Source organism: Platalea leucorodia, assembly GCF_965183815.1.
Source record: "Platalea leucorodia genome assembly, chromosome: 3".
Taxonomy (NCBI): domain Eukaryota; kingdom Metazoa; phylum Chordata; class Aves; order Pelecaniformes; family Threskiornithidae; genus Platalea; species Platalea leucorodia.
In genome coordinates, this window is record NC_138825.1 from 103,999,915 (window position 1) to 104,015,147 (window position 15,233).

Consider the following 15,233-nt stretch of genomic DNA (forward strand, 5'->3'; position numbering starts at 1 on the left):
AACATCCACAGCCCTTCCCTTATCCGCTAAGCGGGTCAACTTGTCACAGAAGGAGATCAGGTTAGTCAAGCAGGACCTGCCTTTCATAAACCCATGCTGACTGGGCCCAATCCCCTGGTTGTCCTGTACGTGCTGCGTGATGGCATTCAGGATCATCTGCTCCATAACCTTTCCCAGCACCAAGGTCAGACTGACAGGCCTGTAGTTCCCTGGATCCTCCTTCCGGCCCTTCTTGTAGATGGGTTCACTTTTGCTAGCCTCCAGTCAACTGGGACCTCCCTGATTAGCCAGGACTGCTGATAAATGATTGAAAGTGTCTTGGTGAGCACTTCTGCCAGCCCTCAGTATCCTCGGGTGGATCCCATCTGGCCCCATAGACTTGTGTGTGTCTAAGTGGTGTAGCAGGTCACTAACCATTTCCCCTTGGATTATGGGGGCTTCATTCTGCTCAATGAACATCACTAGCACAATGTTGGGGGGTGTGTGTTTGTGTGTCTATATATACATTCTGATTTTATACTGTCAGTATCTATTCTTTTCTATATTTTTCTACATTATTTTAATGTCTTGTCATGTGGAAAGGTAGAGCTTGACCATAACAAGTGTATTTTATAAGTGTTATTTAATAATAATCAACATATGTAATACATATAATGGGAAAGATTTACTCCCAACAATGATTTCTCTATTGTCATAATATAATCTGATTTAAAGGTTCACTGCTTCAGTAAAGCAACTCAAGAACTTTGGAACAGGAATGCTTCAGAACTCCAGAATGCTCTGAAGCAGTATATCAAATTCAATTTGTTTGGCCCTACTACATTTTGAAGCTTTCAAGGCAAAAAAAAAATTACTTGCATTAGCAAGAAATACAGTGAACTCTCTCTATTTTTTAAGGTCTAATACATATCAGATGGGTGTCAAAATGCATATATGTATATATAATTATTTTTATTACAACTTTCAACATAAGGTAAAAAGTAGATTCTAAAAGTTTTATTGAAAAATTAAGATTTTTCTCCTGGCAGTTAAGAATTCTGAATAAATACATACTAGTTTTTCTTAAATTTCTTCTATAAATATAAAAGACAAATTCAGAAGAGAAAAAAAAAAGAAAAAAAAAACAACAAAAGACCTCCAACTTGCAAGTGATTCCATGGAACAATACCTTTCAGTTAGATTCTAGCCTGTCTATTTTTCTTTTAACAGCAATCACATGTGGACATCCTGGGAATCCAGCTCATGGAATGACTAATGGCAGTGAATTCAATTTAAATGATGTTGTAAATTTTACTTGCAACACTGGGTACTTACTTCAGGGTGCTTCTCGAGCACAGTGCCGAAGCAATGGGCAGTGGAGTAGCCCTTTACCCAACTGCCGAGGTAAGAAACTTTCTCATACGTTCTCTGCTCTCTAATGACTTATTTCAGGCATGATCCTTTACCCTGCCTTCAAAATGTTGGTATAATTTAGAAACCTGACCTTTAGGAACTTATTGCCACCTTCATTTGAGTTTTTGCATTTCTATATTGGAAAATGGAGTTAGTGCTGAGTATTGAGGAAGCCTAGGCTTTTCAGTATTTTACCTCAAAGTTGTCAGACTGCAATCCCTAGCATTTAGTTTATAGACATATAAAGTGTACTTTGTATCACAAAAGATATATTACATTAATAAATCACAGTTGGCTATCTAGCCTGAATTAGGTGCGCTAGAGTACAGTTTCCATAAATGGTTCATTACTCCTATTAAAACATAGTTATGCAAATGAATATTCATGCATCAAAACACTATTAATTCTTCTGTAATTCCTAGCAATACCTGAGAGATGTTCATAACTTCTGTACAAGTGAAACCTGTCTTTACTTTGCCCAGAAAAAAATGATAAAGTAAGATTTAATTCTGATTGGTTTTTTGCAAAGACATATTTGAACTTGGTTACTTGTGTGATCTGGGTAAGATGGAGATGTTTGAGAGATGAGAATGAAGCAAGGTTTTGTGTTACAAAGAAACCTGTGTATCAAATGTACATACTAGGGAAGGACAAAAAGAAACCATTTTAAAATACAATCCAAAGTTCTCAGATTTCATTGTGTCCTTATCATTTATTTATCCAGATGCCAGTAATGTAATTAAGATTAAAAGGGAAACAACTCTCTGAAGTTACCCTATTGTTACTCTTTCTGTTTATGGTCATTGTTTTTATTTATTTTCCTCAACCTTTGGCTATTGTTGCAGAATATTGAGCTAATATAAAATCTTCGGTCAGTTCCACCAATATCTTTATCAGACCACTAAAATCTGTTCATTGGTCTATTGTTTTTATGTTGTATGTCCCAAAACAGCTGGTACTGGTGTAGTATATGCTTTCTCAATGCTGAATCCAATAAGATGCCAATAATATTTAATTATATTGTGAAATGTTTTCTTCTGAATCACAAAGGCAGATTGAATATCTTCTGGCTATAAATTAGATGCAAATTGTCAGAGAGGTGAAAGTCAGGACATGAGGTGAATCATGTAAGATATACTGAAAGATCTCAAAAGCCTGGAGAAAAGTTTTTGAGATACTGTATATCCTTTAGTGCTCTTTTTGTGAAGGCTCCAGAAGGAAATGTATTTTAATTGATCTAATTTTAAAATGTTGTTCCTGGTCATATTCTCTTTACAAAGCTGGAATTGCCTGGGTCCATTTGTAACTTTTAACAGCAGTACTAATTTCCAAATGTGTAAATGCAAACCAAATAAAAAATGCTCAGCCTCTGGAAAGAACATGATGGTTTTGCCTGGTATGGAACACACAAAGAAACAGAACACAAAGATCAATCGATCAATTGATTGATCAATTGATCTATCTATACATGTATGCATATATATATATAAATTATATATATATTATACCTAAGATTGATTTTTGAGTGTTAAATTGGAATTGGCAAGGCTGGCAAGATTTTCCTTCTGTGACATAATTTGGCAAATCTTTGCTAAATCATGCATCCTCTGAAAGGAATATCATACAAGTCACTTCTTAGGTTTTTCCTCAGGCTGATGAACCTTTCAGTTCTTTTGCATGGATTGTATCTCATACCTGAATGCTGACTACAGAATTAAGAAGCTAAAGATTACTTTACAAATTTAAAAAACGTGATTTTTTAAATCATCTCATCTTCCACTATTGAGAATACAAGTCTGAAATTCTATTGTCCTCTCTGATTAGACAGGTCCAAGTTAGACAGCTTGTTGAAAAGTGGGTTAATACTAAAGCAGATATAAAATAACTTCTCCAGAAATGCAATGGCTAGTAAGCCTTTCCTGAGTATTTTCTTTCACTGAAGAAATGCTCACTTAAATATTAAATCAATGTAAGTACTATGCTTTTTGTCCTTTGTAATTTGTCTTTAATGTGCTAAAGGAAATTGCAGTCAGTGAAGTTGTGCTAAGGATACTAACATTGAGGCTAAAAATCACATCATAAGAAGTTAACTTCAGCTATTGGTAGCTTCATTATCTCCACCTGTTGGTTTATTAAAAATCATATTGTATTACAATGGTTGTTCCTAAGAATAATAATTATCTTTGGTGATTAGCTCATCATATTGTTTCAGAGATAGCCGATGCAATTTCAAGCGCAGTATGTGTGGAATTAGATCTTTCATTCTCATTAAAACAATACAGAGATGGCAATTCCTTCAGTCACTACCCTCTGAATTTATTCAAGTGAGTTAACTAGCATAGCAATATAATTATTGGAATAGAGAAGCAGAAATTAGCAAACTGTTCCTATTTAGGTTCATGTGCTTTTTTTCCCCCTTTTTATACTGTTTTGTATTGCTAAACTTTAGTGAACAAACTCCTCTGTCTCATCTGTGAGGCATTTAAGTAAGATTGTATTTGTTGAAAATATACACTTTTTCACATACCCTGTGGATGTAGTCCAGATCTACTCTGACTGTCAGAGGCAGAGGTTGCATGGTTTTACTGAAGGTCAATCCCATTTACAAGCTGAGTTACTCAGCTATTTACATTGAATGCAAGTACATTTATTAAAAGGAAAACAAGTGAAAGTGAAAGAAAAAAAAAGGAAATTTATGAAAAATAATGCATAGGCTGAGAAGATTTAAAAAATAAGAACATAAGAATTAGGAGATTTACAGTTAGTCCAACATTATTTCAGCTGTGTCTCCTGTCTACTTTCATTTTCCTTTCCTAATTCATCACATGAATTTGAGTTTGATCCAGGCCAATTTATGGTCTGAAATCTTGAATAGGGGGGTTGGTTTTCTGAAAGTAGTGAATATTATAAAGGCAACTCTGCCAAGATCCATTCACTTAGGAATGGCAAACTCCTATCAGAATGGAGTGGTCCAGAGCTCTCTCAGTTGAGTATCTACAGTTTTGTTTATTCTCATGCAGGTGGTGTAAAGTTGGACTTTTGCCTTTCACTCAGTACTTCTTCACTTCATTCTTCCCTTCACTTAGTACTTCATTCTCTATAGCAACAGGTATTTTTCAGTGACTGACTTGTATCTTTTCCATCATGAATGGTGAGGACCCACCTAATTTCGTCATCTACTGCTTGTCTGCTTCTTAACTGTAGTTCTGTATTACAAAGCATAGAGCTGTTTAGGAACTCTAATCAATAAAGATTTAATTGTTGTTGTTTAAGTGTAGCTTAAGTATTTATATAATTTCATTTTGAAACAGTGGCCAGTATAGGGAATGGATAATTAATGGTTTTTCTATACTGGAAAGGTTAGTGTATGATTTGGGAGAATGTAATCTCAAGTTAAAAGAAGGAATTAGATTCTTTTCTGTCATGCACCAGCAAGAATTTTATTTAAAATACAATTAAAACTATAAGTATTACTTAAATGTCACCGCTTCTGTCTTAGAATTTACAAAAATGAAGATGTACAAGAAGTAAAGAACGAAAGCTGAGTCTCCGAGCCTTGGCACAGTGTAAGAAACTCACAAATAGTGGGAGAAAAAGAGACGGTCAGACTAATACAGAAATGTTGAGGCATGATCAACCTTGAACTACAAGTTGACATATGAAATATTTGAAAAAGAGATAAGTTATAAAGTTTTCAGTTTCTCTAGATTCAAGGTGACCAACCTTGAAATCCATGTTGACATTTAAACTGTTTGAGAAAGAGCTAGGTCATAAAGTTTCTTTAAGAAACCCTACTTTTGGGTTCTGTAGAGGAATATACTATCTGAAGTAACAACAACTGTTGTATTTGTGCACTAGAAGATATTTAGTTGCAGTGCAAAGGGAATAGTCAATATCAACTTCTGTTTAAGCAAATCAGTGTTAGAGCATTTCTGTACCATTGACCTACTACATGCATCCCTGATGTAGAAATTTTGGAGATTTTATTTCAATTATATGAAATTTTTAGATGTTGTATTAATTGTCTTGAGAATTAGTATTGTTTGTTATTTTAGGTTAGTATGGTGGGTTGACCTTGCAGTCAGTATGAAGCAGTTTCTCTCTCCTGTTCCTTCTTTCTCAGTCTTATCCTCTTCTCTGGCATGGGTTCTCCACAGGCTGCAATTCCTTCAGGAATATCCATCTGCTCTGGTGTGGGTCCTTCATTGGCTGCATAGAATATCTCCCCCGCCATAGATTACCTTCTCCTCTAACCTCAGTGTTCCCTCTATTGTTTCCCACTATTTTTTTTTTGTGCCCTCCTCCTCTCTCTGTGGCATTTTCTGTCCTTTCTTAAATATATTTTCACAGAAACACACACTTCCCTCATGGACTCAACTGTGATTTGAGGAGACTGAGAGCTGGGGTATTTCAGCCTAGAGAAGAGAAGGCTCAGAGAAATCTTATTGATGCTTATCTAAAGGAGTGTGTAAAAATAGATGGCCAGACTTCTCAGTGGTGCCCAGTGAAAGTACAAGAGGCAAAGAGCACAAACTGAAACATAAGAAAAAGCTTTTTAACTGTGAGGATGGTCAAACACCTGTGCAGGAAGGTTGTGGAGCGTCAATTCTTAGAGGTATTCAAAACCTGACTGGACAAAGCCCTGGGCAGACTGCTTTAGCTGTCCCTTCCAACTTCTGTGATTCTGTGATTCAATTTATGACTGAAGACTTTGACAGATGCATTTGGAGAATCTTGCTAAGGTGGTATGTGGTGTCTCCATATCTATTTTTCTGCTGATCCCACTGTTTTAGGCTACTACATAATACAGAGTTACCAAAAAATAAGCAGACTGCAAGCTTTTCAGGTTAAAACACAGTCTCACAGACTAAGGTAAAATGGAACCAAATTATGAGACTGTAAGCTAGATCATCTGATCTAGGGTAACTAGATGGGTAACTAGGGTGGCTTCTTAACCATCTCTGCATGACTCTACAGCACTCAAAAAACACTTAAAGATACATATAAGTAAAGAGGATACAACTGTTTTCCCCAAATTAGATGAATACAGAACAAAAGGAAAGGAACTTCAATGAGTAAAAATTTATTCCACATATTGACTAAACACTATAAGAGATTATCTAAATCCTAAGGTCCTTAAACCGTACTGTTTCTAGCCTACAAGCATCAAAGCTTATGCTTAACTTGACACTGTTAAGAACCCTAGCTGAAGATGCCATATATGCTGCTCCTCACAATGAATTTAGGAATTCACCGTGAAACAAAAACTTTTGATATTCTTTCAAAAGAATGAAAAGAGAAGTACAGAGCAGCCTGGTTCAAACCTCTGTATCAGCCAGGCATGTTCCCACAGAACACTTCTCTGCGTGCATCTACTTAGTTTAACTCCAGCTGTATATCTGGGCAAAGGAGTCTTCTCTTCTGTAAACTGCCTCCCTATAACCTCATAGCATAATTACATTTACATCATTTCACTGAGAGCAGAATTTGATATACCATTTAAGATTTTTACTTCTGTAAATACTATATTTTTGGACCATATGCTGTGAAAATTGCTGTAATGTATTTTTATGATAACTATACTTTTTTATTTGTAATTTGATATAATTCGGTTTAAAAGATGAATCTGCATAGTTCAAAATGCTCAGAGATTCTTTTTGCCAAAAAGGCTTAAATAAAATAAATCTTGAATTACATTATTTACATGAAAGAAGAGCAAAAAATCTTTATTGGCTAGATTTACGAAATAATAAAATACATTTCAATGATGAAACCATGCTGAAGTGATAATTTTGCATCCATGTTTAAAAAAGAAAATTCTGCCAACTATATGGCTTATATCAAATTTACTCTTAATGAATTGATTAGAACTTACCTAAAGCAAGTAATAGCACTGCTTCTGGCATATGCCTTTCCTTCTAAAATTGGCTTTTGTCTAGTGGGTGAAAAACATTTGCATTGAAGTTCATTGTTAGTTATGAATTATGAATCTGTGTACAAAGAAAGTAAATCTTCCAGCTCCTTAAATATACTGCTGGGAAGGGACTGATGTTTCTGGCAAACCTGTATCATTTAATTCAACAGAGATTTTACGTATGACCTTTCTTTCAAACCTCGGTTGAGTTCACTTGAGTCAATAATGAACTTGGCTTCACTTCACTGAGACTCTTCATGCAGTTACTACAAAATATAGATTACTGCTTGAAGCTATTGCAGAAGATTATTTTATTTTATTATATTTTATTTTATTTTGCAACTGAGCTATGATGTATGCACGGGAAACATTGATATTTTCAGAAAATAGAGCTGGGCAGTTTTCAGGCACTCTTTTTCAATGATACATTGCTTCTATTTATTGTGTCAGTAGTAGCTTAACTAGTAAGTCACTGGCAGGAAATTTACCAAAGAAATTATATGAGTTTTTTTGGCTGACAAAAAAAGTAGTGCACAAAAAAAGGTCATATGTGCTACTCTAGAGCCATATGATAAAATTAGTATGAAACAAAGTTCTTAAATATGTTTGTATATCCTAAATACACTGAAAGCACTGAACTGGTTTACAGTGGTATTTCTCCCCTACTCCAGAATGCCATTATTCTGATGATTTAATAATGATTTCATTGGTGATAGACACAATACATTGGTTTGCCACTGTTCTGGCAACCTGTTTTGGCACAGCAAGTAAAACCTTTAATCCCTTAAAATGAAAACATTTTTTAATATTGGATTTTGGATCTGTCTTCTGAGGTGACATAATCATTAAAATACCCATGTCTTGGAAAGACTCATGTTCCTACTGTTTCTTTCACAAGTAAAAAAATGGTTTGTTGTGATGTTGGGATACTTTGTGAGATAAAAACCCAGCTTTTTTGAATTATTGACACAATAATGTCTGTTTTAAAATTCAAATTTAATCATATATATATATATTTTAATATTTGTAATAGTCTTTTCTGGAATGTTTAGATCACTGAAGTATGATTTTAAAATTATAATTTGTGAGATAGGACATTTTCATCTCCACATGGACTCTATCTTTGCCTTTATTTATTTGATAAAGAACATGTCAAATAGTCAGTTTACTTGCCTTTAAGCTGGAATCAAATGGCATCGGAAAAGTTCCAATAGCCAAATCTATCTTCTCTTTGGCAAACCTGCCTGAGTAGGACTTGGTCCAGCCTGAATATGCTACCCCAGAACTAGCTATGAAAATATCAAATCCTAAAACAAATATGTTCAGTGTGGATTTTTTTCCCTTTGCAGTTTGGAACTGCTTTCCATTTTGTCTTTGGAAGCACAGAAAGCCAATCTCTGCACTTTTACTTTTCATAATAACTCTTAACCACCAAAATGAGAACTGAATCAGATGGTCTCATCAGGGCTCTGTACTCCTGATTGCACTGCAGGTCATTTTTCATATATTATGCTTGAAGTAAGAACTGCTGTATTAAACAGCACACTTAACCACATATTTTAGAATGCAAGGATTTGAAAGAAGCTTTTCTTGCTCTGTTTTCTTTGCTTTGGCATTGGAAACAACTGTTCTATCACCTGCTGCCAGTTCATAAGGCAGTGTCAGATTCATAATCTGTGTCAGGAAAAGTTTATATCCTTTGCTACTGTTCCCTTCAGAATCCATTATATCTTCCTATAAATGAGATTTAAGAGCTTTTCTCCTACTAAAAACATGTTTCTTAAAACCAGAAATTTTTTACTGGGAAGATCTGTTTGGCAAAGTTGTAGAGGTTTGGGCTAGCTCACACTCTCTGGTCTGTATCAGTAAGTCCACGCTATTTGTTGGTAATAAATAATTCAGGTCTCTCTTTGTTCATTTATCCTGGTTTTGTACTGAACTTCTAATTTGAAAGGTTTGTCTTTTTTTATCTCATTACTGATAGATTCTTGAAAAGCTCAGTTAGACTTTCTGTCTTATCAAGAATCTGATATCTACAAGGAACTGTCAATTTTGTGATGTTTTCTTTAGTGGGTGTATCATTTGAACCAGTGGTAGTATGTTCCACTCCTTCACTGACAAGAAAAATAACCTTTCTGATGATGGCTGATAGAATGGTGGGAGAGATCGAGACTAATGACCAATTATTCTCATCTAAAGATAAAGAACTCTGAACCTAAGCAGTTTTCCATCTATGGTGGTATCAAGAACTCATATAAGCTGAGAAAATTTTGTGTTTTGTTCGGTTTTGTTTTTCCAAAGTCAGAGGACTTTGTTGAGGCTTTTGCATATTTGAATGTTAGATATACCTAATCTGTTCACGTTGATAGCATGTTGATATCCTTCAGAAGGATAATTAGAACTTGACTAAGTTTCCTAAAGAAAGAGGTCAGGTGCCATGGGAGATGCCATACAGTGTCTGAGATATTTACCTGAAGCTGGCAGAGATGACACAGGACTTAAAATTACTTCTGTACCTTTCTGGAGTGGCACCTGCCTGGAGATCAGGCAAAGACATCTCAAAAGGTAGTAGAAACATCTTTTGGGGCAACTGAATAGAGTTCCTCTCACATGTGAAAAGCAATGCTCTGATCAAGAAGAATCTAAAGAGAAAGACTTTAAAACATGTCCCCAGAGTTTGTACTATTATAACAAAAGTTATTTTGTTGATACTACTTGTACATAGATGCCCACAAATGAATTTATGCATAGAAAACACATCTAGAGAACAATGACAGGTAAGTACTTTATCTTTCTGATGTATCTGCTAGTGTAACGCCTGCGTTCATGCTGGGGATGGAACAGGGAGAAGAGATTTCATATGTATCCAAGAGACAAATACATGCTTTTTACAGTAGTTAATCTAGAGTTCCAAAAAAAAGTGTTGTTTTATAAAATTGGACCAACTCAGTTCAAACCTTAAAAAAATAACTGCAAGTTCATGAAACTTCTTTTAACATACTTCTTACTCCATTTTTATTTTAGTATAGAGTTAGCTAGTTAGTTATGAGAGCACTCTGGCAGAAATTTTCCAATAGAAAACATAAGAAAGACTGCATTTTTGTAACAATGAGAGAATATTTGGCATGTTTATGTCAATCGCAGATATTTTGGAATGCAATTAAAAGTGATGTCTGTCTTAGCTTTTCATCTCACAAGCAAACAAATGTGAACTATATACTTTGTTGAATCTATTAATGTTAGTTAAGGCCTTGTTTATACCAAGATATTATTTAGCAAATTATTAGTGTTAATTTGCACTATTACCAACAACTTTTATACTACATTAATTACAGTGAAAATTTCCGTGGTCTAGGTTCATCAGAAATGTGATGTCAGGACATTAGATTTTTGATAGATTTTAATAATGTATGTAAAAACACAAAACATTCTGCTTCCTAAATAAATATTTTAGTTTTATGGTTTATGTGGCCAGAATTTCTATCACTCTCCAACTGACCCCCACTGAAAAAATAACAATTAAAAAATCAAACTCCTATGTATTTGAGGCTTTTGCAAAGTGAAGTTGTAAGTTGAGCCGTTTTTGGTTTGTCTATTTTTGTTTTACTTCACTGATCAGTTATCATTGTTGTGTATTGTTGACTTTGCACTGAACTTTACTAAAAGTCCATAGACTGGCAATTTTGTAATTGTGCTTTCACAAGCAGTGACTTCTTTTTTTATAGACAGCGTTTCTTAGCATTTGTCATAAAGTCAGAGTGAATTCTCTATTCTTATTCAGTCTGAGCGCCAGCCCCTATACATGTTCTAGATACCAATATTAATGCAATACTTTTCAAATAAAAAACTTTAAAAACACTGTTGATCAGATATGAAAGTTTAAAAAAGCAGCTTAACTTTGTTTCTGTCAAGGAAAAAAAAGAAAGAGAGAGAGAGCAAGAACAAGAACTGAAATACTGTGAATGATGTACTTTTTGATGATCATTCAACTTTTTAACAGAAAACTACCTAAACGTCTTTGTCATGGTCTTTTCACTTCTTTGTCCTCAACGGTTTGAATCTACTCAGTGTGAGGTTCCAAAGTCATCAGGGCAGATTTAAAGCATTCTCCTGCTTTTCTCAACAGACTAAATTGAGAGTGCCAGAATTCATTTCCCATGTAACCCTTGACAGCTGTCATTGAGAGAAAGCAATCTCTGTCTACTCTCACCGTAATTTACAACTGAGTCCCCAGGGTGGAAGGCAATCAGGGAAATTACTGCCTTAGTTCTCTATGCTGGCCAGCTCAAATTCTTTTCTAAAGTACTCCTTACGGCAGCCCTTAGCAACAACACAGGCGTGGATATATATATATGTAAAAATCTATAGCTGATGTTAAATGGCACTGCAGGCACAATTTTGTTTACTTTTTAGCTTGAGGGACAGTATTCTCTTGCATAATCATTTGATAAAACTTCATGTATGATGCAAGAATTTTGTTGCACAGAGCACATGGTTAAATTATGCATTCAGTGACTGTTCTGTGTCTTATTCATCACTGAGTTGGCTAAACAGATACTACTGGTACAAGAATGAGAACACTGTATCACACAGACAAATTGATACCTTGGGACTGTAATATATTCCTTGAACATTCCATATTTCTGGTCTGCATGGAGAATTAAGTTTTTCTATTCTCCCTATTCTGTTTCAAAGATAATTCAGTTAGAATTGCTTTTGGGTAGCTTTAGGGCAGCATATCTTCATGAAACAAAGTTCTTTTTTCTTAATTTCTAATATTGACTTTTCAGAAGGTAACTTGGCAGGCCTACCCATTAAACCAAAGTTTCAACTTTAAGCAGTTGCATTTTATTTTGTTTTATTTTAATAATCCGAACTGTACTAAAAAAGGGGACAGCTGTTGTGAATCCTTGTTAAAAATTAAACCTAGGGAAAGACTTGAGTAATCCATAGGATGTGAAGAAATTTTGAGAAGAGTTGTAGTCGTGAATGTGCAAAACCTTCAATAAATGTGAAAATTTTGCAATATACTTCAGATTTTTCTTCTATTTCAATAAAATATTCCAATATTAAAATTGGAAGAATTTGGCCAAATAGTTCAATGTTCGGTTTCAACTAAGCCAGTGTATATTTGAGTGCAATAATAATGATATTCACTAAGTAGCAATGGAAAATACATTTTTGCTTGCTCTTTTGAACAAATTCTCAAATGTCATTTCACTGTTTATTTTACTGATTTTTACTTTTACAGTATTTTTAGCTGTGCAATATTTCACTGTTAATTTTTAAATTAAACAGTTTATCACTTTGATCTAGAAATAAAATAAGCATTCAATATTATGCTTAAAGAAATATTACTTTCCAATATTCTGGAGTTCTCACAACTCCCAAACGAGATTTCCATGTGACTGATAGTCCACGAAGCCATGGCAGGTTGTCTGCATTTTTGCTCTGGAAGGCCTTTTTTTTTAGGGTTTGGGCCTGTAGATGCCTATTATCCACCCCATTCCAGCAAAAGAGAGTACCAGGGAATATGCCACATTTCTGTCCCTCATTCAAAACTTCAGGCAAGGCATTACTTTTCTCCCCAGAGCAGCCCTATCGTGGAGGCACTGTTTGAACACAGCAGCATTCTTCACGGTAAAGCAGTTGCAGAGCATTCATTCTGTCTTCACATAGACTATCGAGAAAACATAGCAATGACTTTTTAAAATGGCGGTGGTAGACAAGCTGTCACTTAGGATGTGATAAAGTCTAAGCTCTTAATCAGCCTGAAGATCATCAAAGTGACATCTTTTAATGACTGTCCTGGTGTTCTGGAGGTGGGTATTCTTTATCGCTCCTGTTCATGGTTTGTTGGTTTGAAGAGCAGAAGTTAAGATTTTTTTTATGGTCAGAAAAATGTGTAAGAGGGCATATGAATCTCTAATGTAATCCTTAATGCCTTCAGTTACAGTAAACAGATTTGATTACAGAAATTGCTCCTAGGACTGTTTGTTTTATCTTGTTGCTGTTTAATATAAAAAAATACGGAAAGGTTCTGCGTATCAGAGATGATAATTTATAAACCAGGTTTATATTTTCTTATCAATGGAAAACTGACCAAAAGTCAGAAGCATGAAACTAGGGAAAAGTTCGGATTTATAGACAATCTTTTGATCCAAAGGTATTGAACAAGCATAATAATGCTACTGTGCCCTCTTGCCAGTGCTGAAAGTAAGGTATGCAATTAAGTTCCTTTGTATCCTAGGAGTAGTGAAAGGCAAAAGAAGCATAATGGCACTCTTGCAAATCCAGGTATTGGAAATTGATAACCCTCATTTGATAGGAATTAGATTGCATGTGTAGCTGTGTCAGTAAATTCGAAGTCAGACAGACTTGAAACAGTAATGTAGATTACTAAAACACCTATACAATGCTCAATGCACACATAAGATATTTTTCTTTAAAATTGAAAGAACTGATAATATCTAACAGCTTATGATCATTGAAAGTTCAGAAATTGTACAGTAGAACATATGCATTCTTGCTATACTTAGTGCTTTTAAACATTGGAGGAAGCACAACAGAGTAACTTCCAATCTTTTGAGCGTGAGTCAAAGCTCTGTCTTGTATTCATTATCATCTAATCTAGCTGAACAGTATAGAACCCATCTTCCTAATAAAGAACATAAATTCAGACCTTTGTTTCAAAGCTCTTATTTCAGCCATTGTCATTTTATTTTGACTACTTTTAAGGAACAATAATATTTTTTTTTTAAGGCAGCTAAACCCTGTACATAGCTTTGTGAATTATTTAACATTTAAATAGCAAAAAAAAATTTGCTTGGCCAAAATTCATGGTTTTAATGGTGGTTTTATTTTCTTACCTGAACAAAATCAAACCAGAAAAAAAATCATTTTGGGGAAAAGAAAAAGTTTGAAATATTGTAATCCAAACATTTTTATTTTCAAGCATTTATGATAAAAACAGTTAAACCAGGGGCAAACCACCAATGCCACCTGTGCTTTCCTGTGGCTTTCAGTGCAAAGCTTAAGGATGAAACATTTTGATAGTAATGCATATCATTCCAGGAATTATATCATTTTTCTTCAAATATATAATTTTCAGTCTTCAAATTTACTCACCTCTACCTTTTTGTTTCTGTACTAGCTTTCATGTAGGAACAAACTGATTGAAAATGAATGAAATGATGTTGAAAATTAATGTGGAACTTTTTAACTTTAATGGCTTCATAAGCACTATTGTAACTTTTATTTTCACTGATTCTGAACAATCATGTTATTTTAGCCATGGTACTATAAGTATAACCTGTTTGTATTTAACATCTAGAGCTCCTAGAAAAGAAGTAAAAGGGCAAGAAACTTCATTCTCAGACAAAAAAAAACCCCACCAAACAACAAAAAACAACAACAAAAAAAAACCCAACAAAAAAACCCCACCCAAAAATCCCAGCAGAAAATAAACTAAAAATATAAATTACATGGAGGAAGATTCTTGCAAAAGAAATTTTAAGATCACAAGAAACTAAGTTAGGTAGACAAACAATATGAATCTTGTCCTATAGCTTTGAAAAAGGTCCAGTAATATGTGTCTGCATGAAAATTTCCACTAGTTTTGTGTTTTCGTTAATGAAATCTCACTGTAAAAGTATATGTGCTCTTTAAGCTGCACATGGCCAATTTCTAATGCTATAGTACTGAGGTAAAACAAATATGGGTAATATTAAATGCAGGCTACTAAACATGCACCTGTACTGTGGATCTGTGTGAGTGCAGCAAGAAGTCCTAGTTGCACCAGGATAAGATTTCTGATACAGGAAAGTTTTAAATATGATGGATAAATTGGTATTAATTCACCTTTGAACTATTAAAGTGTTTGGGTTTTTTTTATTCCAGAGGATTTTTACAGTCAGAAAAGACAATT

At 34.5% G+C, this 15,233-nt stretch overlaps 1 protein-coding gene across 1 annotated transcript in view; it reads left to right on the forward strand.

Annotated features, from left to right (window-relative positions):
• CSMD1 (CUB and Sushi multiple domains 1) overlaps positions 1-15,233 on the forward strand; it is a gene marked incomplete at both ends in the record, with an annotated part of 1,257,610 nt that overhangs the window by 1,196,319 nt on the left and 46,058 nt on the right. Inside the window, one exon of the mRNA XM_082305706.1 lies at positions 1,210-1,383. Within this exon, the coding sequence (XP_082161832.1) occupies positions 1,210-1,383 (174 nt within the window). The remainder of the gene's footprint in view (positions 1-1,209; positions 1,384-15,233) is intronic.